This window comes from Protomyctophum bolini (genome assembly GCF_963924005.1).
Source record: "Protomyctophum bolini genome assembly, chromosome: 21".
Lineage (NCBI taxonomy): Eukaryota > Metazoa > Chordata > Actinopteri > Myctophiformes > Myctophidae > Protomyctophum > Protomyctophum bolini.
In genome coordinates this window covers 25,739,647-25,767,596 of record NC_137882.1, presented here as the reverse complement: position 1 = coordinate 25,767,596, position 27,950 = coordinate 25,739,647, and the positions used below count along the sequence as shown (strand labels likewise).

At 43.2% G+C, this 27,950-nt stretch overlaps 1 protein-coding gene across 6 annotated transcripts in view; it reads right to left on the bottom strand.

Annotated features, from left to right (window-relative positions):
- phldb2b (pleckstrin homology-like domain, family B, member 2b) overlaps positions 1–20,420 on the bottom strand; it is an 83,344-nt gene extending 62,924 nt beyond the window's left edge. For all 6 annotated transcript variants that reach the window (XM_080793497.1, XM_080793495.1, XM_080793499.1 and 3 more), the window contains exons 1-3: positions 20,025–20,420; positions 5,729–5,785; positions 3,165–3,288 (exon numbers count right to left, since the gene is read on the bottom strand). In XM_080793497.1, the coding sequence (XP_080649623.1) occupies positions 3,165–3,288; positions 5,729–5,785; positions 20,025–20,072 (229 nt within the window). In that variant the 5' untranslated portion in view covers positions 20,073–20,420. The remainder of the gene's footprint in view (positions 1–3,164; positions 3,289–5,728; positions 5,786–20,024) is intronic.
- Positions 20,421–27,950: the final 7,530 nt, after the last annotated feature.

Here is a 27,950-nt window from a genome sequence, read left to right as displayed (position 1 = left end):
TGCATCAGCGTCTGGCAAGCCAATGTGACAAGCGGCTGCATGAAAGGCACATAAACAAGATACCATTTTGATATTAACTTCTGCATTTGATGGAATTATAGCCGTGTTACATTTATCATAGTCTTATGAGTCAGTATACTATGTATAGTGTATAGTATTTCACTATGTATCCAGTATAATGGTTTTATATAGGCAACAAATCAACTATCCGTCTTTTCAATGTGATCCACTATTATAGCTATTTGTCAATTAGTCTAGTTATAGTGGCATTACCTGCAAGTCTAGTCAAGCGAAAGATATTATTTTAATATAAGACTGTACAAAGATGTAGAATTCCAATCATCCTTGGCCTGGCATTGTTCTCAGTGAACATTGCAGATCTCTCTATTTTGTCCAAAAACCATGTAACCAAATGGACCCTTTCCGAGTGCATTTGGCATTTGTATACTCAGAGTTACTGACTTGCAATGGTCAATTTAGAGACCCTTCAAGGTCAAGGACCCTGAGAGTCACTGGACCCCAGTTTGAGAACCACTGCTCTAGACTCTAGTCTAGGGGATTTATTTTACAGTTGTTACAGTCTAGACTACAGAACAGTTTTGAAACTTTGTTTATTTCTCTCAAAACAATACTTTTGCTAAGACTGAGAGAAGGACCATGCCCTGGGTAAAGTAAGCTTGCAATCAAGCTGTGTTGATTGCAAACAAGGCAACCCTAAACCAAGATTTAAAAAAAGGCTAAAAACCACACTCTTGAATAAATATCTTGATTGATTTGTTTCCCTTGTTTTTCAATCTCTGCAAAACAATATTTAGGACAATGAATTCCAGCTTGCAAGTAATTAAATGTTTGACATTTGCACACTAGCTGAGGGATGGATAAGCGAGCAACACTTCAGCCAAACAATGTGGGGACTCCGCAGTAAACAATATAATCCAAAGTGTTATTTAACTCTGAGAATGTAAATGTTTTCTATTCACTGTTGGAATAGAATGTGAGAGTCTGGTGTGTCGTGTGTGCCACAGGCGGGCCGGGGTTCCTAGTGGCTCAAACAGTTATCATGTTATGTTTACCACATCTGCAACATGCTTAGAATACTTGATTGGCAGTTTAAACAAAGTGTCACCACACTGACTTCAAAATAACTAGGCTCTGGCTATGTGATATTGTTTTGTTAAAACAAAAGTTCAATAACTCTGTATTCTGATATAATAATAATCATTATAGAGTATTATTCAGTGACAGGAGACTGCCCGTCTATCCAGCACTAATAGTAAACAGAAAAAAACATTTTCAGGTCAGGATAACAATGTTATCAATCAGGAGAGAGAACTGAATTGGAACACCATACAAATTGAAGCTGATGAATGGGTACTCATTCCTGATTTTACTATACTTATTTACTATATCATGTGCATGTTTGTACTCTGTGTATTCATCAACGATGTGGTTTTTATGGTATGCATGTCTGTTATGATACTCGGCCTGTCTTGTGGCTTCCGGTGTACAGTATGGTCATCATCTTTACATACGGATATCATTACATGACTATATTGATTTATTGATACTATGTTGCGGGTGATTAGGTGGGGTGGGAGCGGCTGGTTTTAGGAGAGCTTTGTTGTTTGTTTTGTCCTCGATTATGTATGTATGAATGTACTTGCTGTATTGTTCTGTATTTGCTGTATGTTGCTGGACCCCCTCGGAAAGTGGATATCCTTTGCTCAATAAAGGTTCATATATTGGCTGAAATTGGCAACCCACCTGTGCATTTATTTATAATATATCAGAATAATAGAGTTTTTACTTTTTCCACCAAAAACATTTTGTTTGAACCCAAAAAGATCTACTGTAGATTATTACAGATATCAGATAGATAGGTATATCAATTAGAATCTTAAGTGTTCCTGTCAGTGTATCAGCCTGTAGATCTCCCCATCTGTTCTCATCTCCTCTGCTGTGGCCTGTTTTAGAGTGCTGGTCGATCATTCATGTGACTGGAATAGTAACGACGCAATGGCACGGCACCTGTGGCCTGACGTTGAGTGTGTGTGTGTGTGTGTGTGTGTGTGTGTGTGTGTGTGTGTGTGTGTGTGTGTGTGTGTGTGTGTGTGTGTGTGTGTGTGTGTGTGTGTGTGAGAAAGAGAGAGAGAGAGAGATGGGGGAAAGAGTGGGAGACAGGAGAGAGAAAACGAGAGAGAAAGAGAGGGAGAGAGACACCCACACACCTGTGGACTGCTGATGACAGAGGAGTCTATGAAATATGAATAACTATAAATATAGGCCTACTGCAATCATATCACCAAACAAACATCACAGAGTGTGTGTGGAGCTGTGAACTGTGTGTGTGCGTGCGTGCGTGCATGTGTGCATGTATGTGCTTCTTCATTTGTGCGCGCCGTGCAATATGCATACAGTATGTGTGCGTCTGAGCGCACGCATGTGTGTGAGCGTGTGTGTGAGCGTGTGTGTGAGCGTGCGTGCGTGCATGCGTGTGTGTGTTAAGTCTGCAGCCCTGAGGGAGGAAGTGCTCCATGGCTTCATTGTACAGCCAGCATCCTTTCAGAGTATCACGTTCCACCTTGTCTCACTGCACCAGCAGCCATGGAGGGGGGGGAGGGGGGGGGGGGGGTGTTCTGGTCTGTCACAGCAGTGGCTCTACAGTATGGGCCCGTAGTACACATCAGACTTTTGAAGTCTTCGGGGAGTCATCACTGATCGTTAAGTATTTCACGCTACAGGAGTCTCTTTTTGAACTTGGCTGTCATAATATCTATGACTATGATTGATCACCGACAAGGGTTCACACACACACACACACACACACACACATGCAAGATTTGACTAGGATGCGACCCAGACCCGATACTTACATTTGTTTTCCTTTCAATTCATTCTAACCGACGTCTGACTGTAAGGAGTGCAAGGCGTGAGAGTGAGACAGGCCGATAATGATTTTTGGCTCTCTGTGTCTCTCTCCTGTGTGTGACACAGAGAGAGAGAGAGAGAGAGAGAGAGAGAACACAGCTGTCCAATAGTACTGGGCTGTCCAATTCTACAGTATATCTAATTTAAGATGTAGCCTGAAGTGTTATTGTTCCCTTGGAGTAGGTGTGCGTGCGTGCGTGCGTGCGTGCGTGTGTGTGTGTGTGTGTGTGTATTACCTTCTTTGAGTGGCAGCAGGGTGATAGCTATACTCAGCCGCCCACTGCCCAGGCTGACAAGGTGGGGCGTGGCTGTCTGCACCTTTAGCCCGTTGCCCGTGTCAATCAAATCCAGTTGCGGAGACTACAGAGAGAGAGAGGCATATGGGAGATCCTTTTCATACACCATTCATACGTTATTTATTCTTGCAGGACACTTCAACAATATCAGAACCATACCAGCGTTCTGGAGTTGAAATAGCAGATGAGATATTTCCTAGTATAGAGGGTATGCGTTTGACCTCATCATCATACCCGGACATTATGCGGGAACACCTACTGAGTGGCAAAAATAACTACTTTCTGGCCTTGACAGTCCATACATCCAAACAGGAAAATCTGATTGCACTAAACCAGGGGTTCCCCGGTTGCATGGTGCGTGCACCCCCTGTGGTGCGAGAGCTCTTTCTAGGGGGTGCGTGTTTTGTTTAGATGTTTGGTGATGTTCTGCATTTGAGTCCTAATTAGAATAAAGTAACATTTAGGATTCAAATAAAGAAAATAGCAAAATTTGCTATTTTTGCATCTACAAGCTCAAAAAGTTGAGTGCATTGAAAGTTGCATTGATGTACGAAAAATCTCAACAAGTTAGAATATCGAGACAAAAGGTTTTCGCCCGCAGCAATTTTAAGGGGTACGCCTATAAGCTTTACTTACTTACTCTTACTTACAGCATAAGCACTACAACAGTACATTATAACATACTGTAAACATAGCATATTATAGCCCCATCCCGGGGAGGCACATACACTGACTCACCTGTACCTCAACGGGATTTTCAGCGCACATTCACAACAACAGTATAGCAACTAAGTCACACTGACCTACATATCAACAGGCCTTACGGTGCACATACATACACACAATTAACTCTAACAGCATATTACCCAAGACATATATGGCCACCTCCATCTCAGCAGGATTTACAGCGCACAAACACACAATTATCAGCAACGCTATATTAACCACGACATATACATTCACCTGTAACTGTTCTCGACAGGAATGACAGCACAGGACGACTCCAAGCCAACAGCACAATAAATGATGAGACATAAATGCACCTGACTCTCTCTCTCTTAGATCATTAATGCTTTTGTTTTTCATTTGCTATTCGGATTTCTGCCGGCGGAGTTGAAGGGCCCATGTTCCATCATGAAGTACTCTCAGTCTCAGTCCCTCGGTCTAAACTCTAAACTTTAAAGTCCTAAAGTTAAACTGAGGGCATAAACACTAAGTTACTAATGGTATCATGATGCTTTCGTTCTCATGACATCTTCAAAGTGAACGTTTTAGAGACTATTGTTTCAGTTTTTGCGTATGACCTTTAGGGCTCTGTCATTGACACGAATGACTAAGCCCTTTCATTATGCAACATGTCAAAGTTAATAACAGTGATCTCACACCGCGACTCTGAGCTCTTGTTGGGACCCTGTGGTCCTTTGACATATCCTGAATACTGAATGCCAAAGGACATAGTTAACAGTCGACATACACTCATACTGATATGTTGACACAGCGTCCAAATATCATAATTTAGGACAATTGACAATTGCCATTGTCTCCGTTACTCAATATGTCAAAAATGACAACAATTTGATTTACAGTAAGTGATATAATTGGCCAACCTGCACAGGTTGGGAAATATAATGAGTAAAGTGACATACTGTACAGTTCCCTATTCATAAGGCTGATATTAAAATCTCTGCCAGTGTTATACACTATGGAGAAACGCCGCTAGAAATCTGACAAACGCGCTCGGTGTGTGGGGACCTTAACTGTGTATGACAGTGCCTGTCATGACAGATGTGGAACAATACTGTGTAGGATTTCCAACAACTTGGCACACCAAATGGGACATACATTTATGCATGGTAGTGTATATTTATTTCAGGTCAGGTGTAATTAGTGCTTTAGTGTCACGCACGCATTATGTATACCCCTTCAAATAAAGTATTACTATTACCTTAACCGTACCTTCATAAAGTAGTTTTCATTCCATTTGGAGTTGTGTGAACTGATATCTATGGTCACAGAACAGTGTATATAATTTATGTTAATTGCTAGTATGGTCCTTTAAGTTATGGTATATATTATTATCTGTCTTGAGATAACTTGCTTTATAGTACTGGATTTACTAAAAGCATCAATAAAAAGACATACTGTAAGCCCTGAGGGGCAAACACCATTTTGCTACAAGTTAAGCGCAGCCAATGCGTGGTGTGAACTAAGTAAACGTGTGTGTGTGTGTGTGTGTGTGTGTGTGTGTGTGTGTCTCATAGGCAGACCTGACTCTGCACCCAAGTGGAAACTGAGTTACATTTCCTAACCATCTGTCCATACTGTACCAAGACATCAGAGACACATACCTTCCTACCGATTACAATCACCCACGGAGATTTTGAAAACATGACTAATGACAAAAGAATCCCATATCTGCTGGGCGAAGTAGCCTACAACAATGCGTGCGTGCGTGCGTGCGTGCGTGCGTGCGTGCGTGCGTGCGTGTGTGTGTGTGTTCTGACCATTGAATCAGCTGGACTCATCTGATCTGACTCGGGCTGGAACATCATCTCAGAGTCCTGCAAAGAGTCCAAAGAGACAGAACTCAGGTAAGACACACACACATACAGTACTGTAGATAGTGTACACACATACAGTACTGTACAGTAGATAGTGTACACACATGCAATTTACAATTTAGGCATTTAGCAGACGATCTTTACAGTAAGCAAGAACAACACATGGTTATACATCAAATATATAGAAATAGTCATCAAGGATTAGAAGTAAGCCAAGAACCTAACATGCATCAAACAGTGCAATATCTGTACAATGAAACGATAAGTATACACTAACTATAGAATGGTATTTCTACATAATATGCTATCTAAATTACATAATTTTAGCCTTCGTATACGCCTGCAAGGTCGTCGAGTGCACATACATGTGCACACATGCATGATACAAACACACACAGACACTGCAGGCCTACATGTTCATAGACATGTACAGAATGTCTGTGTGCATGTATGTATGAAATGTACACCACTTATCCTATAAAATGACGGTTCACCCTCTGTCTGTCTGCATGACTTGGACGAAGGCCATTTTTCACTTTCCACAAATGTAAGCAGTTTATTAGCATGTTTTGCCATTGGCTATGGGCTCTTGGTTGTCACGGTTGCAGTCCCCATAGGCTATGGGATCTGTAGCCGCGGTCGTGCTCCCATTACCCAGCTGGACGGTGGGCGGAGCTATAGCTTTGGAGCTACAGTATACATTTATAACTCTATGGTGTATACACAGTCACACACAGTCACACACAGTCACACACACACACACACACACACACACACACACACACACACACACACACACACACACACACACACACACACACACACACACACAATGCCAGAGAGAGCGCCAATACAGACAGCTGGCTACAAAGTTACAAAGGACTATGATTTAAGGGCTGGGTCCACAGAAAGCGCCTTTATGAGTGGAGGTACTTATGTCCATATAGCGCTCACACAGACTGTTTATTGACACCTGCAAAATTCAATGGGATTAAAAATTGTATTAATCCCGGAAAAGTTCATGAAAAGTTAACGGGAATGACATTAATTAGCCTCATTATATTACCACAGATGAATTACTCCTGGTACCATATCTTTTTAATTAAAACGGCATGATGAAACACAGTAATCTAAAAAGAACACAAAATCCATTGCCATTCCTAATGACTAATTAATTAACAAAACAAACAAACTACCGGAGCGTGATGGGAGTGGGAGTAATTTTGAGTGGGAGCGAGATGGGATGGGGATTCTACCAGGAGTGGGAAGGGATGGGATTTGTTTTGACTCTGGCCCGGGATTGGGACGGGATGGGATTTTTTCTGTGGGAGTAAAAAATCCACTCCTGTGTCAGTCTCTACTGTGTAGAAAATAAAGAACAGAAGCGGTCACGGTCCCATAGCTGGGACGGACAGTTGGTTGGCCTGCCTTTCGGGGGGGGGGGGGGGGGGGCTACACAGTCATCTCCCTTTTCCTTATTTTTCTTTGATGTTGCAAGAAAGATGTATTGGCACTGCTCTGCGGCGACATGGACATAAGGGCTACGCTTGCATGCGGGCCCTTTGTCTAAGACAAATAATAAAGAACCTTGAACCTTGAACCTTGAACCTTGAACAAAGACCAGCACAGGCACAATGGTGCCAGGAAAACAACCTGTCTCTCAACGTGACAAGATTGTAGACTATACTACAGTTTAGAGTGGAGTGATGTTGGACCCCATGCGTGGGAACACGAGAACTGCAGTTCCCTCAATGAACACTGCAGATGGTCGTGCGGACAGCCAGGCGCATCAACGCATATGGGAGCTTCCCTCCATCCAGGATAATTGCACTGGCCCTGGCATTGTGTCAGTAGGTCGGATTATCAAAGACCGGCTACCTCAGCCATGGACCGTTTCAGATGCTACTGTCTGGCAAGCAGCTCAGTGTATTATTCACTGAGCTGGGGCTACTTCCACCAGACAACCAGGTCCATGAATGATTGAGAGACCAAGGACCTGTTGCCTGTCTACCCCCAATTACATGTATATGCACAGAATCACGCATAGCACCCCACCCACACACACCTATTATGTAATGTATACATATCCCACACACATGCAGGCATTTTATAATGTAGGCTACATACACACACTGTATATGCACACAAACATATGCTTTTATATATTCACTGTATACATATGTACATATTTAAGCATATACCGGTAATATTTTGTACATAGAACCCAGAAGCACTGAGAAAACTGCCTTTCTTCGTCCTTTTTTTCTGGTGGTCTCAAAAAGATAATGGAAACTTTGACAGAAAAAGTCGCTCACCGTATAGAAAATAGAAGTAAAACTCCTTAGACTGAGACTTATCATGCTCATAAAGTGCTCTGTGCTCAAAGTGCAATTAAAAAGCAAACGTTTCGGTCCTAAGACCTTCGTCAGTGCTATATGATTTTCACAGACAAACTCCAAAACTCCAAAGAACTCCAAAACAATACAGCTCAGGTGCTGAGAATTGCTAATTACTAATTGATGACATCACCAGAATAGAACCCATACACAATTACACACAGCATTTTTCTATTTTTTTCTGCACGCACAGCTGGCACATGAGACGAATAGCCTATGTGAAAGTGTTCCAGAGGAAAACTACCACTTCAAACACACACACACACACTGGTGTGTGGAGTGGGAGGAATTGCTAGGAATGTTCCGGGGAAGCTCATTTCCCACGAGTTGTTGGGAGTATTGAACACGGCCTGCCCTCGCACCGACTGGCACTGTTTAGTTTAGTGTATGTGCAACTTAAGTATGTGTGTGCGCGCGTGTGTGTGTGTGTGCGTGTGTGTGTGTGTGTGTGTGTGTGTGTGTGTGTGTGTGTGTGTGTCTGTGAGTGTGTGTGCATGTGTGTGTCCATGTTTGAGACCACGGGCGAGCTAACCACTAAAACCACATCTTGATATGAGCTCTAACAACTTGTCACAACCACTTGCTTCGATACGCAGAGACAAGCAGCTGAACATCAGAACTTGTACAGGTAGAGCGTTATGTTCAACACCTTTCATATCAGCGGACCACCATTTGATGCGATTTTGTCTCTCAAACCCAAGAATATTTTGTTGTCGTTGGATACGATTTTGTCCACAATTCCATGATTTCTTGAAGTGGTACCATAGGTAACAGGCATATACTGTATATACTTTGATCAAAATAACAATTCTTCTACATTCTGTAATTGTCTAGAGTCTAGACTTAAGTAATGCAGATGTTTAACAATAATCTAACTCTTGGTAGCGTGAAATGAAACCAAATTGGTTTCATTTTAGACTCTCAAGTTTCATTTTAGACTCATTCTACAAGCTTGTAGATGTACTATTTTTGCTATTTCTGCGTGACACTGTAGTATGACAAAGTAGGGGCCGGGCATTCATTTATAAAACAAAACATAAAAGGTAAAATATAAGAGGTTTCTGCCCGCCAGCCACAATATATAACTTGATCTCTAGTTTTAAGGTGTTTGTTTTCTTCTGCGAGTAAAAGTTGACAGCAATTGACGCCTGAATTATAATTACAGTATAGTTGCACGCCGGTGTCTCGCACCGGAAATAGGTGATCTATGACCTCACTGTGAGCTTGTAAGTCGGCTATTTTCGGTGCGAAACACGACGATGTGTGCAGCCCAAGTATAACTCGGGCTTGAGAGTATAGACAGTACAGCAGTGTGGGTGGCAAGGTGGCTCCGTGGTTAGCACGGTCGCCTCGCAGCAAAAGGCTCCCACTGGGGCCCCATCTGGTGCCTGTGGTCAGCTGTGTTCACGTGGGTTTCCTCCCAATGAAAGACATGCATGTTATGCACATGCCACTGGCATGCCCTCAAACCACAAGGCACTGAATGGCCTCATAGGCACGGGTCCTGTAGCGCTGCCCGCTGCTCCTACTTAGGATGGGTCATAAGGTACTAATAAAGAGGCCGTTACCTGTACCTGAATAGAAGCACCTATAATGGACAGGATACCATTGATGTGGTCGACTGTCTGTCATCATCATTTCAAGTGTCGTTTTTGTATTTCCATGACAGCATTTCATCTGAGCAGCATTTTGTTTTTGTTTGTTTTTATCCACGTAATTCAATTGTTGTACTATATGGTGTCTGGCAAAAGTAGTGATAATGACAATGTGAAGACCTGTGAGCTTGTAGATCTGCCATTTTTCCTTCTTTTTTTGTCACAGCCTGTGATAAACTTCAGAGCACTGTAGTACACCAGCCAGCATTTAGCAGAGGCATGAACATCCACAATGTCTTTAAGCCTACGTAACTACTTAAACCCTATATTTGTTGTTGAATGGGGTCCCTCAGGGCTCGGTCCGCTGCTTTTTACCCTCAACACCAAATATCTTTGCCAAAGAATGCAGAATTATATGTGGTTTGTATAACTGTCAGTGTCACTTCCCTGTTAGTATAGGACTATACAATTTATTTTTATTTTATGCTACCACAATATTTTGCATAATGGTGGTTATGACATTTATGTACATATTTTTGGTATGTCCTGTATGGGTGTATCACATATATTGCTATATTATCTGATTTACTCTATACCCTGAAATCTTGAATAAACTTTGGATTATAAAGTTTGGTCGCCGTTAATAAGTGATTCATATGGACTTTTCAGCATTAGAAGACACAGAGTTGTTCGTGAGAGAAAACAAACATTAAAGAGTAACGTGATGATGATGATGATATACATACAACAACAAAATGCTTCAAGCTTGTGCAAGTGTGTGATATGAGTAAATACTCAGATCCAGTGCCAAGTACAACTATCCCAGAACCAACCCTACACTTGAACGAAACAAAAACAAACATGCTCATTGCACACGCACACACACACACAGGGGAAAGCACGTATTCACTGAATCACGGGCGAGTTAAATGTCCTTCACCAAAACAGAGTTGATTAGAGTGTATATGAAACCACATCTCCGCCTCCCGTCCTGTTAGTTACCTCTCCTTCCGATATCTCTCTCTGTCTCTCCCCTGTTATCTGCCCTCTTCCGCCCTGTGATCCGACACAGATGTCAGTCAACAGTGGAATCTTTTCTCCTTTATTACTAATTTGATTCAACTTTTCTAACTATGTGCTGCATGCCCTCTTTGACGTTACCTCTTTATTCTGCCATCCAATAAGTTTCCCCTCTCCTCTCCTCTCCTCTCCTCTCCTCTCCTCTCCTCTCCTCTCCTCTCCTCTCCTCTCCTCTCCTCTCCTCTCCTCTCCTCTCCTCTCCTCTCCTCTCCTCCTCTCCCCTCCTCTCCTCTCCTCTCAGGGAGGAAGTGCAAATCTCTGTCAGCTCCTGACCGCTTCCTTTAATTGAGCGCAACTTCCTGTCCTCTGAGGTCACTTCCTTCACAGCTTTCACACCCTCACTGCCCCCCCCCCCCCCCCCACACACACACACACACACACACACACACACACAAACACAATTAGGCACCCTCATATCCATCGCCATGAGCACACACAAACATTCATAGTCACACATCAGCTCTTTTTGTTATCGCACAAAGATATGGGCCCCCACATTCCAATTTCTGTCCAACACACACACACACACACACACACACACACACACACACACACACACACACACACACACACACACACACACACACACACACACACACACACACACACACACACACACACACACAAAGAGGGTTTTTTGCCAATGTAGACAAAGCAAGCACACTTGACGACACAGGGCGGACAAAGACCTGAACGTCTCAGATTAACAGAGAAAATGGAGGTCAAATCCTCTCTCTCTCTCTCCCATACCTCTCTACCTGCAGTGGTGGAAGGACTGCAAATAGCATTAACATTCATTAATATTCATTATTTCACAAATGTAGAAGTTCATTCATTTACTTCTTTATTCATTTGGTCATTCAGTGTTCCTTTTTTACTTGTAAGTTCATTCATTCGTCCCTTAACTCATTCATTGCCTGTTCAGTTTTAAATAAACCTTTTGTAAACTTTTGAACTGCTTTGTGTTGAGTTATTATGGTATGGTCCTGGTGTTCTTACGGAGCGGAGCGTAACATAACATAGAAAATTAGAAATACTTTGGTCCTCCTAGCACTTTCCTTTCCTTTCCTACGTATTTCCCATTTTTGTATTGTTTTTTATACTGCAGTGTTAAATAAAATAAAATCAATAGTCTAATAATCTAAGTATCTGTAAAGTAACTAGCAACTAAAGCTGCGGAGCTGTGGAGTGAAAAGTAAAATTATAATCCTTTCAAAAATGTTAATAAGTAAAGCAAAAGTAGGCTAATCAAAAGTGTACTTACTGTAAGTAGGCTATAGTACTTGAGTAAATGTACTTAATTTACTTTCCACCACTGCCTACCTGTCTCTCATCTCCCATTTTATTTTCCAATTGTCCATTTCTCATCCACCCTTCCTCCCTTGATCATTATCAACACTCCGCCTTTCCCTCTCTGCCCTGTCTGTTGTTTTTAATCAACTTGTTTCATTAAAAGAACATCAATTCTTCCTCTCCTTTTCATCTACCCTTCTTTCTCCATCCCTCCTTATTCTGCTGTTATTTTTAATCAACTTCGTTAGAGAACACCCATTCATCACTCTCTCACTGCATCTTACTCCGATCCTCCCGTCTCTCCTATGTCACATTACCTCTCTCCTATATGCCTCCTTCCCTCTCTCCTAGATCACCTTCCCTCTCTCCTATATGCCTCCTTCCATCTCTCCTAGATCACCTTCCCCCTCTCCTAGAGCACTCTCAGATACAGTGGTGGAAAAACTACAATTACTTTACTACAATTATTTTTGCTTAAGTAAAAGTATCAAAGTAAAAGTCCGAAATTCAATATGTAGGCCGCCGGCGGCCTACTGAGTAAAAAGTACAAAGGTGTTGGCATCAAAATATATTTTGTTCTCCCTCTGCTTTCTATCTCTGTTGTATCATTCAAAACTGTTCATTAAAGTCCCCCGTCCCCTCTCTCTCTCTCTCTCTCTCTCTCTCTCCTCCATGCACCAGGTAAGCCGTGCAGGCGTGCATGGGCAGGTCCCGGCACGTCTGAGTGTGTGCGTGGCCCCGCCATGCATGTGGCGGAGCAGAGTGTGTCAGAGGAGCCCCTCCGGGGACAGAGCGCTACGGAGAGAGGAGCGTGCCACAAGAGATTCCTCTTCTCACATTCCGAGGTTTCTCAGGTTCTCTCTGTTGATCCTATCAGTGATTCGGGCCAGAGCACAGACAATGGGCTGTCAGCTAGGGACGGCTGGAGGTTAAGGTATTTAGACTGTGGTTCACACATACGATACGCGCACGCACGCACGCACACACACACACACGCACACACACACGCACGCACGCACTACCTGTATGAGAGCGCAGGCTCAAAAAATGAAGACACACACAGTGTGTTCCTGACTTTTTAAGTTCCCCTCCAGACATGTTTCCAAGTATGCAAAACATACTCTGATGATTAACATCGTTGTTGACACACACACACACACACACACACACACACACACACACACACACACACACACACACACAAACCAAGCAAAAGCATGTGAACCACTACAAATATAAGCCCCAGCAGCAGACTTTGAATGCAATGTGTGTTCTAAATCACTGACTTTTAAGATAATTTAATCTGTCCGGGGATGTGGTTTGGAGAACGTGGAACAAGATGTGTCACAGAAAAAAGAATGATGTCGTCTAATCACTGAAAAAGGAAAGAAATGATGGCATAACAAGGAAATAAGCAACACAGGGGGACACGAGAGTGGGAACCCAGGAAAAGGATGAAAGAGAAATGTGAGGAAAACGGGAACGGAATGAATTAAAGGAGGTGAAGAAGGGGCTGAATTTAACAGAAACAATCTGGGATAATAAAAAAAAGAAAGAGATTGACATATTTTTCTCTTCTTTATGAGATCTCTCCCTATTTCCCGAACGATGAAATTTCCTCTTGTTTACCAGCCCGTTTCTCTCTGACTCTCTCTTTCACTCTCTCTCTGAGCCTATGAGCGCTCGGATCAAGAGAGCCATTTCATTGTCGTTTGGCCAAGTCACCAAGTCACTGCAGTCGCCAAAGCCTAAAAAACGCTCCCACCAAAAGCCACCTGCAGTCTCCTTTCTTTTGGACAAAGTAAGAAGCCTGTGGGGGAGAAATCTAGATTTCACCGTTTAAAATAGCTTCTCATAACTTTATGTTTGGTTATTGATATATATTCCAAGTATATGTTGAAGATACAACATAAAAGAAACCAAAAACAAACCAAAGAAATGACATTTAGAATTACTTTTTTCTTTCTTTCTTTCTTTCCTGATAACATTTTAGATGATTATTTAGCTATAAATATTGTTTCATTTCAGCTTTACAATAGCTATAGTTAGTTATAGATAACATTTTGCATAAAACATGTGGGAGCTGTCAAGAGTCCATACTTTTTCTTGTTTTGTCATCGTCACCCTGACAAATGGAAATTCATGATTGCAGTCTATTTGTCACTGGTGGTCACTTATTATGATGCGAGTACAGGCCAGGGTAACCCTCTCTCTCTCAGACTCTCTATGTGCCTGTGTCCAGATGCATGGTATTTTTCTTTTGGGGGGGGGGGGGGGGGGGACACTCAGCTGTTGTACAGATGGGATCAAAGAGAAAAGGGGTGCACAGCGCTGCACGCGTGAGTGCGCACTGTATGCACACAATGAAGTCAAAAACGTCAACAATCTCCACTATTCTGTCATTTATAAAAGTATTCATAATGTACTTTGTGTTCTTGCACAAAATGAAACGTCTGTCTACTCCCACCTCTCTCTATACCTTTCTCTGTCTCTCATTTTATTTCAAGCATAAACTTCAACTGTCTACCTCAGCCAGATTTTCGCCCTTCTTATCACAGTCCATTGTCTTCCTTTCTCTACTGTATGTTTTTCTTGTCTGTCCCCCCCCCCCCTCTCTCTCTCTGTACAATATATTCCATCCTCTGTGTCTTTATCTTTCTTGCCTCCTTCCCCTTTCTCCCTCCGACACTGTCTCCGTCTCCCTCTTTCTCTGTGCCCCCCCCCCCCCCCTTTCTTAAATTCCTGTCTGCTACAACCTGACAAAGGCAGCATTGTGTCACAGTGACGCTGTTTAATATGGAGTCCCTCTCTTTAAGGGTCCCTCAAATACAACTCAGGGTGACTGAAGACAGGCTCGTCTCCTATTCGTTCGCTCCTCCCCTCCCCTCCCCTCCCTTCTCCTCTGAACTCTTCTGTCGTCTCCCCACCCCTCCTCCGCTCCTCTCCTCTCCTCTCCTCTCCTCTCCTCTCCTCTCCTCTCCTCTCCTCTCCTCTCCTCAGTTGTGTAAAGTAAGTACATTTACTCAGTATACTTATGTACAAATTAATTTTGAGATATTTTTACTTTAGTGGAGTACTTCCAATTGTTAATATTTTTTACTTCTACTCCACTATATCTTAGGGGGAAATATTGTACTTTTACTCCATTATAATTATTTGAAAACTTTAGTTACTAGTAGATTTTGACCATTTGAAAATAGCCGATCTACGAGCTCACAATGCGTTGTGAGGCGACACATTCTAAGCTTGTAGATCTGCCATTTTCAAAAGATTAGAAAACTTGCGAAATGGGACATTCTGCACATTGGGGACTTTCTACTGTCGGTACTTTAAGTACATTTCGATGCCAATATTTTAGTGCTTCTACTCAAACTCATTTTTAATTACGAACTTTTACTTTGACTGATACTTTTACTTAAGTAAAACATGCAAGTACTTTTTCCACCACAGCCTCTCCTGTCCTGTCCTCACTACTTCATGGGAGAACTGCCTTCAAGAACACTTTCATTAATTTCACACACACACACACACACACACACACACACACACACACACACACACACACACACACACACACAATGACCTTTGGGACACAAATGCGTCTCTGTCTTCTATCCACGCAAGAAGAACCCCTTGAATCTTCCATGTTTGTGTGTGTCTCAATGTGTGTGCCTATAATCTCTGTATAGTAGGCCTATGTGTGTGTGTGTGTGAGTACTACTGTCCCGGTGTTCCTGAACCGGTAATCAATACGTCATCAACCATAACAAACTTCCACCGGTATTGACTCTCTCTCTCCCTCACTCACAGTCTCCCCAGTAGTGTTTGGTACTGCCAGGGAATGAGAAGTCCGCCTCACAGGAAAGAACGTTCCATTGTTATCACAGCTGAGTCTAAGGTGGAAGGAGGAAATCTGAATTTCACTCACTGTGCGTGCGTGTGTGCGTATGTGCGTGCCGTGTGTCTGTGTGTCTTGGGTGTGTGTGTGTCGTTGGAAAAGCCCAGATTACCTAAACGGCCACAGGCAGGGGATCAACCAATGTTTGGCTTTTCAATTGGCCGGATATGAGAGAGAGAGAGAGAGAGAGAGAGAGAGAGAGAGAGAGAGAGAGAGAGAGAGAGAGAGAGAGAGAGAGAGAGAATGAATTAATGAATGAATTAAGGAATTAAGGAATGAATTAGCAGAGGGACATATGACCCCGATTAGCGAGATATCTCACATGGTGAGAAGCTTTGTGATGGTCAAACTGACAAGAGAGAGAGGGAGAGAGAGAGGGGCAAAAATACCATACACGGAGACGGTGTGTGAACGAACAAAAGAGTATTGGATAAAGAAAAACAGACAGGCTGTCAGACCATGTCACTGGCACACTATCACTTTATGCATACGGTATGGAACTATGAATTATGACTGTGAATACACTCTCTTCATAACTGACAGACACGGCTAGTATAGCTGGTGCCTGGGGTGATATTCGTGGGTCTGTCAAGAGGATGAGCCTGATTAAACCTTGATGGTTATTTTCTCATTTTGTGGTGAATGCTGATGTAATGACGGCAATTATGCCTTAGTGAGACTAGCGGCAACCCGTACTTTGCCCTTTTCTGGACATTTACTCATGATATTGTATGGTTATGTAATTATAATGTTTATGCCAAATGTGTGATTACGTTAAAATAGGCCTATACGTCCGTCCCCCTAAATTCAACCTCTCTCTCTCACACACACACTGAATGAGCTCTAGTCTGACATTGCACGTGCACGCTCACACACACACGGCACGCACACACGCTCACACACACACGGCACGCACACGCACACGCACACACACACACACACACACACACACACACACACACACACACACACACACACACACACAGTAATGATAATAAAGGTTTGCTGAACAAACGTTTGGGTACATTAGAAGCAGTTTGTGGTGTTTCAGCAGCTGACTGTACTCTGACACTCCAGACCAGTGGATCAGTGGAAGATCAGTGGAATGAGGCAAAGCCACTAATAATACTCTATTTAACCACTTATGCCATGATATTATGTACTTATTTTATACCACAAGCTCACAAACGTGTCACAGTCATAGTGATGAGTTGTTGTGAGCTTGTATAGTTGATATTTTTGCCTTTTTGAAATGTTTGTTAATTGATTATTTCATTTTACATTTCCGTCTAAAATGACATGCCCCAAATTGGTACACCTGAAAGTGGTTAAGACTTAAACAACACGGAATGTTCTTGGCTTCCGCATCATCTTGATATCCTATAAACACAGGCATGAGCATCTTGCTATGCCATTTCCCCTGTGCATTCTGTGAAAGCACATCTGGAGGGCCAACCGAGCACATGTTTACATGTTTCAATTTGACCAAGAATCCTTATAGTGTTCGGAGAGGGTCTGGGATGCTAAATGAGATGGGGAAAGCAGGCTCTTAAAAGTTAAAACAAATCTGATCAGCCACAATATCGAGTCCACATAATAATCCAGTCAGACAAGGATTTACAGAAGCTGCTGCTTGTGTAGTGGGTCAATTTGACATGATGTAGTAAGATGATATGAAATGTGCAGTATCTGACTGCAGCCAATCTCAGTCTTTGGTGTACCACACTCACCATTAACTGACCCATAAGCGTTTAAGTGAGTATGTATATCTTCAAGAATTCAACTGAAAAATGCTTAAACTGACCCCTAAATGTTGGTGTACCACATTCACTATTATATTTTTGGGGGGAAATTAACATGAAGCATAAATTATACTTGTCTGTCTGTCTGCCTGTATTCTTTAGTTGACTCAACTTGTATTTTTAGGATATTATGGGGGGTAAAATGAATCTGCTATAAATGTTATGTAAATGGTAAATGGTGCATTTATATAGCGCCTTTATCCAAGGCGCTTTACATAGATTGTGCATTACATTCACTCATTCACACACACATTCATACACCGATTGCAGGGGAAGCCATGCAAGGTACCAACCAGCACATCGGGAGCAATTTGGTGTTCAGTGTCTTGCCCAAGGACACTTGGACATGTAGACAGGAGGAGCCGGGTTTCGAACCGCCGACCCATGGATCATTGGACGACCTGCTCTACCTCTTGAGCCACAGTCACACATGTAAAATGTCTAAATGCTATTCCTTGATTGTTCATGAATCATGAATGACTAGAAATGTTTTTAAAATATAAAGGGTGATTAAGACATGGGTTCTAAAATGTAAAACGAGGACAAAAACGGGACCAGTTCTCTCAAGTTCCCATTTCAACGGTTAACACTGATGACTGCTAACAGGGTTAGCAGTCATCAGTGTGCTAGCAGGGTGGTTCGCTTTGAACAAAATGCCTCAAATCACGAACAATGTCCGAAACTTTGCACGCACATTCCCACTAGGTCGAGGAAGCAATGCCACCCACCCTTTTCACATTGGCCTATTATAGTGCCACCAGGGTGCAACTTTTTGCAAAACCACATTTTTGCTTGTAACTCCTGCAGATTTTGTCCAAACATCATGTAAAGTGTTACACTGGGTCATATGATGAAGACAGATCTGTCCGATATTCCATCATCCTGATTGGCTAATTTGGATTGTGGTGGTTCACTTTTTTCTTTGTTTTTTATTTCAAAAATGTTCTTTCCACCAAATAATGAATGAATATGAGTGGTTCACGTTGAACAAAATCTTCAAATCATGAGTCCAATTGCCAGAAAGTTCTGTTTTAGCGCCACCATGAAGGCCGATGCATTTCAAACATTGTTGGCCCACAATAGAGTACCGAAGTCTAACGTCAATATCGGCAGAGGGCGCTATGCCACGGAGTTGTGTACTTTTTTATTTGTATTATAATCTATAATCTTAGATAAACTGTGTTTGAAAAATAAACAAATCATCCCGGCAGGCGGCAGTTTCACTAATAGGCTATGAATATGAAGAATCAACTGATGCAAGAAAACACTATAATGCTGCCGAATTAGTTACATTTTCACTAGAACTGTATTGACTTTTTTTTTTTTTTTTTTAAACATCTGTTTAGAACTGTATTGACTGATCGACTGTTGTCTCGATACAGATCACCTCCCCGACAATATCGCAGAGAAGAGACAGTTTGATTATTTTGTTGAACACAATTAATTCTGATATGAGACGATTTTGATTTGACCCAATAATGTTATTCTCCATGCCATGGCTAGCCTCGACCCTATGGATGACCCCGAGTGACGTCAGGACTTCGGCGCTCTATAACCTACCTGACCTGGCGGAGACCTAGCTCCGAGGAGAACTTTTTCTAGTTTCTAGTTACTTTTTGAGAAGAAGGCTGCATTGTGCAATGGTGCAGCTGATCACCAGTCCATGGGTTTTTCACCTGCGTTGATGTTACATAGACAGAATCTCAGCGGCACTATAGTGTCGGCCCAAATCGCCCAATAACTCACAAAATCTGTTATTAGACAAACTGACACTGTTCAACATAAACAAGTAGGCTATATAGTCCAAACACTGGTGCGTCGTGCGAGGCGAGCCCAGGCTTGTCCTCTGAGTCTGGACTCAGAACCAGTGTGAGCACAATCAATGTCTGACGCACTGGCTATAATCCGCGATGGGAAAGTTGCCTTGTTTTGTTTTCATTGAGAACGAAGTCTGTCATCAAATGTTTAATCCGTCCATTTGGACCATTCAGCAGTTTTCACTCAGGAAATCTAGTCAATCCGTCAGTCTGTCAATGTGCTGTTCTGTGTCTCAGTCTCAGACAGGCCATTATAAAACCACGGGTAGGATATTGAATAGTGAAATTTAAAGACGCCATAAAACGGACACCACCAATCTAGTTACCCTATAAACACAAACTGACTTAGCAGACTTACCATAATTGAAGAGGGACCGGCCAATTCTGTCTTCATGGCATTAAGCATTAAGAGGCTAACTTGAAGTCCCACTGTCCCGCAAGTCGCCAAAAGGTTGTCCCCGGGCCGTTTAAAGCCAGACCTGTCAGCTGTCTGTCACTCTTGGTATAGTAGTGTCATTCCAGGCTTCTCCTCCTCCTCCTCCTCCCAGACCTGCAGCACATTCCAGGCGCCTTGAAGCGCGCCCCTTGCAGATTGTCCCACCGCAAGTTCAACGGCAGCTGGTGGTGGTGCTTGTCCAGCAGGAGAGACTTTTGACGCGTAAAAAGAACATGCCAACACACGGTGTGTGACAGTGTGTGTGCGTTAAAACTCAAACGCCACTGGCCACCGCACCGCCAATGGCGACGACTTGTGTGTGGAGGAGACTCAGTGAGAGGAATGTCAATGTAGCACACAGCTGGAACAGGACATGGAACAAACAGAAGGGAGACTGAGAGACTGAACAATTAAGGGGCGGGGGAGAGATCTCTCTCTCTCTCTCTCTCTCTCTCTCTCTCTCTCTCTCTCTCTCTGTGTTTCTCCACCTCTCTGTTTCTCCACCTCTCTCGTCTGTCTGATTGATTGATTGACTGACTGACTGACTGACTGACTGACTACTTTATTAACAGTTTGCATGGACATTAGCGCTGTGCATAGGGAAGTAGTAAGTACAGTACAATACTTCCATACACGGTCTAAAAGGATTTATCCAAGATAGCCTGTGGCTTGTTTACATTGGGGTATACTTTTGTACTGAATTAATCAAAACATTTAATGATAGACAATGTGTGCAGGTGTTTTAAACACACACAGGTTCAAACTGACAAGAAAACCTCCCCTAAAATAAAAGAGGAAGAGTGTTAAGTGTTTAGTGACAAGTAGACCTAGAGTCATTTTGAACCAGTTTAAGTCTCAATCTAATTCATTTCATTCCACAGGAGCTATACAAAAGCTAACAATGTTACAGCAGGAATGTAGACATAGAGACAGTCCTCTGTCTAAACACTGACACATTGAAGAGGGCTTGCCCTGTACTACAGTGGTTCTCAAAGTGGGGTCTGGGTGACCCCCGGGAGACCTTGACAGGGTCCTGGGTGTCCCCAGAAAACTCAATTACAATTGCATAAAAATCTGCTATTTATGGCAAAGACACTATAGGCCTAGAGACAACTCATGTACAGTATAAGTCTATAGGGTTTAAATGGTTAACTGTCTTCACTTTCATTGATATAATAAAAGCTCAGAAGAACATGTAGTGATGAGAAAGCTGATATAGCCTATCATGGGGAAATCTCAAGAGGTATCGGCCTAGTCAAATTCTGCATCACACAGAATACGTTTGGCAAGCAATCTTTGATAAGCCAAAGCCAGCCACTGTTATGTCTATAGAAACCAAAAAGGCAAATGCCTTTCAGCCAAACGGGGGAAGACGTGGTTTCATCGCATACCACAGGCGTGCAGGTGCGAGACTGAATTTATGCTCCTGCGGGCACAGAATACAGGAGCGTGAATGTGACATCCACGGACGCGCATATTTACAGATAGCAAGTGCATGCTTAATTTAATAGTAGCAAGAAAATGTTATTGATTAGAAAGAAAGAAAGAAAGATCTATGTTTAACTAGATTTATCTATACGTCTGGGTTTCTGAGGCTACTATCTATCTAACATTTGGTCGGCATGCTGCCCAGGGATGCAGAATGACCCTACCCAAAACATAACTGCACATCAGCATCCCAGATCATAATGCACTGATGCAAATGGCTGCCAGAGGCGCAGTTCATCAAAAGCAAGAGCAGTGATCCATGCATTCCCCACTGCTTCACATTGAAGTTACAAATAAGCCCTGAAGCCTACATTCCAGCATGTCTACTCTGCAGTGTTAACGAGTCATGCAGAAGCATTTGCTACCAGCAGAACTAACCACATAAATATAGATTAGGACTTCTCTTCATTGCCTGTTGTTTATCTAACTGGGAAGGCATCTGGGGCTGGATGAAGAGGGCAACAACAGGAGAACAAGAGAATAACATTTTAAGGATTCCCTAACAGTGTGGAGGGAAGAGTTGGTTCAATGGGTTGCTGGCATATGTCTCACCATTGTTGGGGTTATAATATGCAGGCATTCTGTGAACCATTGAAGGTCACTGTTGTCTGCTGTGTTGCTCAGACTCCTAGCGAACCATCTGCAGCAACTGTGTTTGGTGGCAAGGTTTCCCCAAGGGATCCCAAGGGAAGATATGGAGATATGGCAGCCGACCGTTCAATCAGCACAAGCTAATCACTCTCATATTAACTTCATCACTTCCCTCACATTATGACAAATAAAGGCTGGTTATGGATAAGTTAAAATACATTTATTTAAATTACTGTAAGAGACATTAGACTGTGTCTTGTAAGAAATATTGAAAAGTTAGAATCATATTAAAAAGAAATGACGTCCATGCATGTCCAAATGGTCCAGCAGAACACCCGGGGTAGAATGGGAGGTACACACACCACACATGCACGCACAGACACGCACGCGCACACACACACACACACACACACACACACACACACACACACACACACACACACACACTATGGCAGCAGGATTATCTTATCTCTCTGGCATCAGGAGGATCAGTGTAAGGATAAACAGGAAGAGAGTGCACGTGTGTCCAGCTTTGCTCCACTCTCTCCTCACTATCTCAGACGTCTGTCTGCAGGACACCTGGTGAACTATCCTCTAGCCTCTCATCCCACTGTTTCCCAAACATAGGGTGTAGCGAGACCGTTGTTTGGGTCACACCAAACCTTTCTTTTGGGCAAATAACAGCTTTGGGAACAACAACAATAAAGTTGGATACAATTTCAGGCTATGTAAGAATGTTGACACTGCAAATTAAGTTGGTCTTCAGTCGCTGGAGACCTGAGGAAGTGTGGTGCGGGAGGCATACTATGGTCCGACGGAGCATTGGTTCGAAGGAGCTGTAGTGCTGCCTTGTAGTCTTTACTCGTTCTGTATACTCCATCAACTCACAGTCACATTGCATGTAATCAGTGTTCACCACCACTTAATCACATATGACCCACCAGTGTATAACATCCTGGTACCCTATGCAATACAAGTGGCTGGACACTACAGGAGCATTGGTCCGAGGTGCGTTGTGGGTCGGGAGAGGGTTGGGGTTAGGTTTAGGTGTGGTGCCCCGGAGGGGGTTAGGGTGAGGGTTGGGGTTAGGTTTAGGTGTGCTGCCCCAGGGGAGGTTAGGGTTAGGGTGAGGGTTTGGGGTTAGGTTTAGGTGTGCTGCCCCGGGGGAGGTTAGGGTTAGGGAGAGGGTTTGGGGTTAGGTTTAGGTGTGCTGCCCCGGGGGAGGTTAGGGTTAGGGAGAGGGTTTGGGGTTAGGTTTAGGTGTGCTGCCCCGGGGGAGGTTAGGGTTAGGGTGAGGGTTTGAGGTAGGTTGTCGTTCGGACCAATGCTCCGTCGGACCAAACACATGAACCCGTGTGGTACGACATTGGTTAAATCAAATCAGTGGATCTCCGAAATCAAAACATAAAACTCCATATATGGAGATCCTAGATCGTCAATATGACATCATAGTAGGCTACTGACATCAGACTGGCCTGAACAACATATTTGGACATGCATCGTTCCCAACGGGCATTGCATGGCCTATAGTAACCTATACTGTATTATAAATTCAAATTCAATTCATAAGATTGTGTAAGTTTACCACATTCAACCTACCGCCATTTCACAACATGGGGGGCCAGTGACTATGGCAATTTGGGGGGTCCTTAGCATGGGAGTTTTGGAACCCCTGTTTTAGCATCATGGAGTGCTGCTAAGGTTTTCCCGGTGACATCATATCCAAACACAGAGCCGGGCGGGTCGGGCGCGAGGTGTCAATGGAATGTTTGATGTCATTCCTGAGTGAGTTCCAGAATCCCTGGGTGATCCCACCAGGGCTCAGCGCTGATTGGCACTCTGGAGCTGTTTGGAAAGGGATTCCACGTGGAATTAAGAGAGCTTGTGTCAAGAGACGCACATTTATTCAGACAAATCTCCAAGCTTATGTCTGTAGAGAAACATACAATTCTGTGGACAAATAACTCTTCTAAATCTTCTATAAATACCATGGTTATGCTATATTCACAATTTCACACACTAACAGTGGTGTAATTAAAGTACTTGAGTATTTACTTGGAGTACTGTACTTGAGTAAATTTGTGTTTGCATCCACTACATTTCAAATAGAAATACTGTACTGTACTGTAATTTGTACTGTTGAATTGAATATTTACTTTAGTATTTACCACCATCGCAATTGGCATACATTGTTAGCCTGGCTAATAAGCCAGACTAATATCACATTCGGTCTGGCTTATTAGCCAGGCTAATACATTGTGGCATGTGTAAACCCTGGAAGACAAGTTCATATTGTCACTGTCGGGCTGAAGCTATCCTACACAAGTAGCAAAAATATAATTAAAAATATATTTTTGCAATTTTTGCAGTTCCAATCCTGAAAAGTGAACAGTTTCCAGACTTTCCACTGGACAGCGGCGATACATCAAACAGTGACACCTCATTCTCCACAGCTAAAAGTGTTCAAATGCAATTAGGCACGGTGACATCTCATTTCGGTCCCCACGGAACCACTGACATATATCATCACTGATGTAAGGCTGCAGGAATGTGTCCCAGGCCATGGGAACGGGCCGTCTGCTCCTTTACAGACCTCTAATTATTACATTTGTGTGATTAGTGTGTTCTCCTTATTGAATGTGATGCTTTAGGGTAGTTTTTATAAACCACTTCTTTTCTCTGATCTCTCATTCTAATGACCCCCCTTTTCCTGGCTATCATTTGAGTCTTTTCTCTCCCATAATCTCTCTCTCTCTCTCTACTGAGTTATGGTGGTCATAAGATTCGGGACATTTGCTTTTACAGCTGTCCTAATGCTGTGCTCATCACACACACGCTAAAAGAGAACACAAATACAGCTGGGTGTATAATTGATGTCACCGGGCTGGTCAGATCTGGTCAACGCCATCAATTAACCCCACACCACCCCTCTCACGCGGACAAAAGCATGTGCACACACCGCACACACCACTCGCGAGTGAGCACACACACACACACACACACACACACACACACACACACACACACACACACACACACACACACACACACACACACACACACACACACACACACACACACACCTTGGAATCCAGCTGGAGCCTGTATCAGTGTATCATAGCAAAAGTGAGAGGGAGTTAAAGAGAGATAGGCTAGCTAGAGGCCCAAACAAAACAACACAGGAACGTAGCTGGCTCTGTTCATCCACTTCTGGCTGGTTTGGCTTCCATGGGATGTAATTACCCCACAGTTGAGCCAGGAGTGTTTATGTGTTTGTTGGTGCATGTGTGTGCACATGGAGTGCGTATTGTGTTTGTGAGCGAGCGAGGAAAAAAGTGTGTTTGCCACATTGTAGTGGTTTGCAGACCATGATATGACTGGCTGGTGTCAGAATACGCCACAGCGCTCTGACTGACCACCTGGTGCATTATCCTAGATGTCTGTCACCATTTTGTGAAGAAGGTTCACACTCAGGAATAATGCATTCACTTGGTTTAATGTATTTATAACTACTCCATAGTCCATAGTCTGGAATCCAGCCTGATTCGCTACATTCGTCTGTTTTTCACTTCGATATAGTCTGGCCAGGGTCCTCTTTTTTTTTCTTTTTTTATAAATACATTTTAATTTGGGCAAAGTGAGTATTGGCTTTGTTAGTCTTCAGAAACCAATGGTCAATGCCCATGCATGTGCAATCAATTGGTCAACCCACTGAGGAGAAAGCGTGGTTCCAGACAGAGGTTTTCCACATTTTGGCCATCCAGCAATTTGGGAACAAACACTTTGGGGAAGCTGAAAGGTCAAATGGGTTCTGTGCCAGATGGATCATACTTATGTGTTCTCTGTTTGCACTGCTATGAGTGACTACTGGAACGTTATCCTAGATGCCACCATTTGTGAAGAAAGTGTCACAAACTGAAATAACCCAGGTTGCAAAGCCCAGCGCATTGCAACCCGTTATGAGGTTGTAGATTGGCTATATTTGCAACACTTTGGGGGGTTGGGAGCCGTTATCTGTCACATCCAGCACTTTGGCGACATACACTGACGAAGGCTGGCGGATGGCTGAAAAGGTTCTGTGACAGATGAATAACATGTTATGTGGCCTTCCATGAAGATACAAATTCATACAAGAAGGTAGGAGGGAGGGAGGGAAGGAAAGAAAGAAAAGAGAGAGGGGGGGAGGGGATGAAGGAAAGATAAGAGGGAGAGAGGGGGAGTATACTTAGTTACTTGGTTAGTTAGTTGCTGCCAGAGTGAGGTCTAGCAAACAGTCACCAAATGGGGATTCCTGGATCGCTGCCCTCCACAATTCCCTATCCAACATCAGGTTCTTGAGCTCTGCATTGTTGTCAGCCAAGCTGTTGCGCCGCAGCACGTCTACATAGGTGGTACGCTTCTTTCCCCTCCTGGCTTTGCCCTGGGTTGGCTCCCATATAGGGTCAATTTACTCCCATATAGGGTCAATTTACTGCCCTACCATCCTTCTCTCTCTGACTTTGTCGGTAAAAAAAAAGAGGACATATCTTACTTTTTCATTTGACATGGTTGAATAAAGCAGATGACCTTCAGCATTCTTCTCCTATCCCTTCATAGTAAAATACAGTGTTTATTTGTTAGTCCACTTTCAGCCAATTCTGACCTGGTGGAACCTTTCTCCTGCCTCCAATGAATCGATTTACTTTAATATCCCAGTGTTAAAAATGTGTTTTGGGGCATTGCTGCTGTATTTTGATAGTGACAGTGAGAGAAACGGGACAGGCAGACGGATAGCAGGAAAACTGCATGCATAGGGGGGATACGCTGAAGACGGCATATTGCGCCCATGTGGTATTCAGCTGGGTCTTCCCAATACACCCCATATATAATGTTTATACGTTCATGCCTCTATGCTTTTCTTTTGTTTTCTATCTCCTCCTTCTCCCCCTTTCTCTCTTCTCTCTTTCACTCCTTTCTTCCTCCAGTGAGAGACCACAGGAATGCAGAGAGACTGTCACAGTGCTACTGTCTATGTCGTGCATGGTAATCACTGGGCCCACAACACACACCCACACACATACACACACACACAAACGCGCGCACGTATACGGCCGCACGCACACAAGCACAAAAAACAATAAACCCGCTTTGTGATTCAGTTGGCCATAATTTCATGACATATATCAGCGTGAATAAATCAGCCGCTGGATTTAATTTAAGAAAGTGTATAGTTGCAGAAGGTGTGTGCGTGCATGTGTGTGTGTGTGTGTGTGTGTGCATGTGTGTATGCATGTGTATACATATGTGGATACGTGTGTGTGGTGGAGTGATTATACCTCATGCTTCACACATATTTGGCCATCTATTTAGAGAGTGTTACAATATACTGTAGGTCGCCACATCCTTCCTAAGCATTTTCCCATGCATACCTAAGACTGCAGACTGTTTCTATATATCCCTGAAAACGGCATCTTCAGTTAAAGCATTTACGTGAGAGACATACTAAAAACTTGCCATAAACAGAGTACCCAAATAGAAAGACAGAGGTGTCACCACGCACTGTGTGCGTGCGCGCACGCGTGTGTGTGTGTGTGTGTGTGTGTGTGTGTGTGTGTGTGTGTGTGTGTGTGTGTGTGTGTGTGTGTGTGTGTGAGCATGCACGTTGTGTTCTGAGGTATGTGGCACTAGCTTTACACATATTTGGCGTCCTTTTTGTGTTACCCCCGACTGTGCCTCTCTCTGCATCGCCACTTCAGGCAACCACATGAAACCATACCCATTTGGACAACA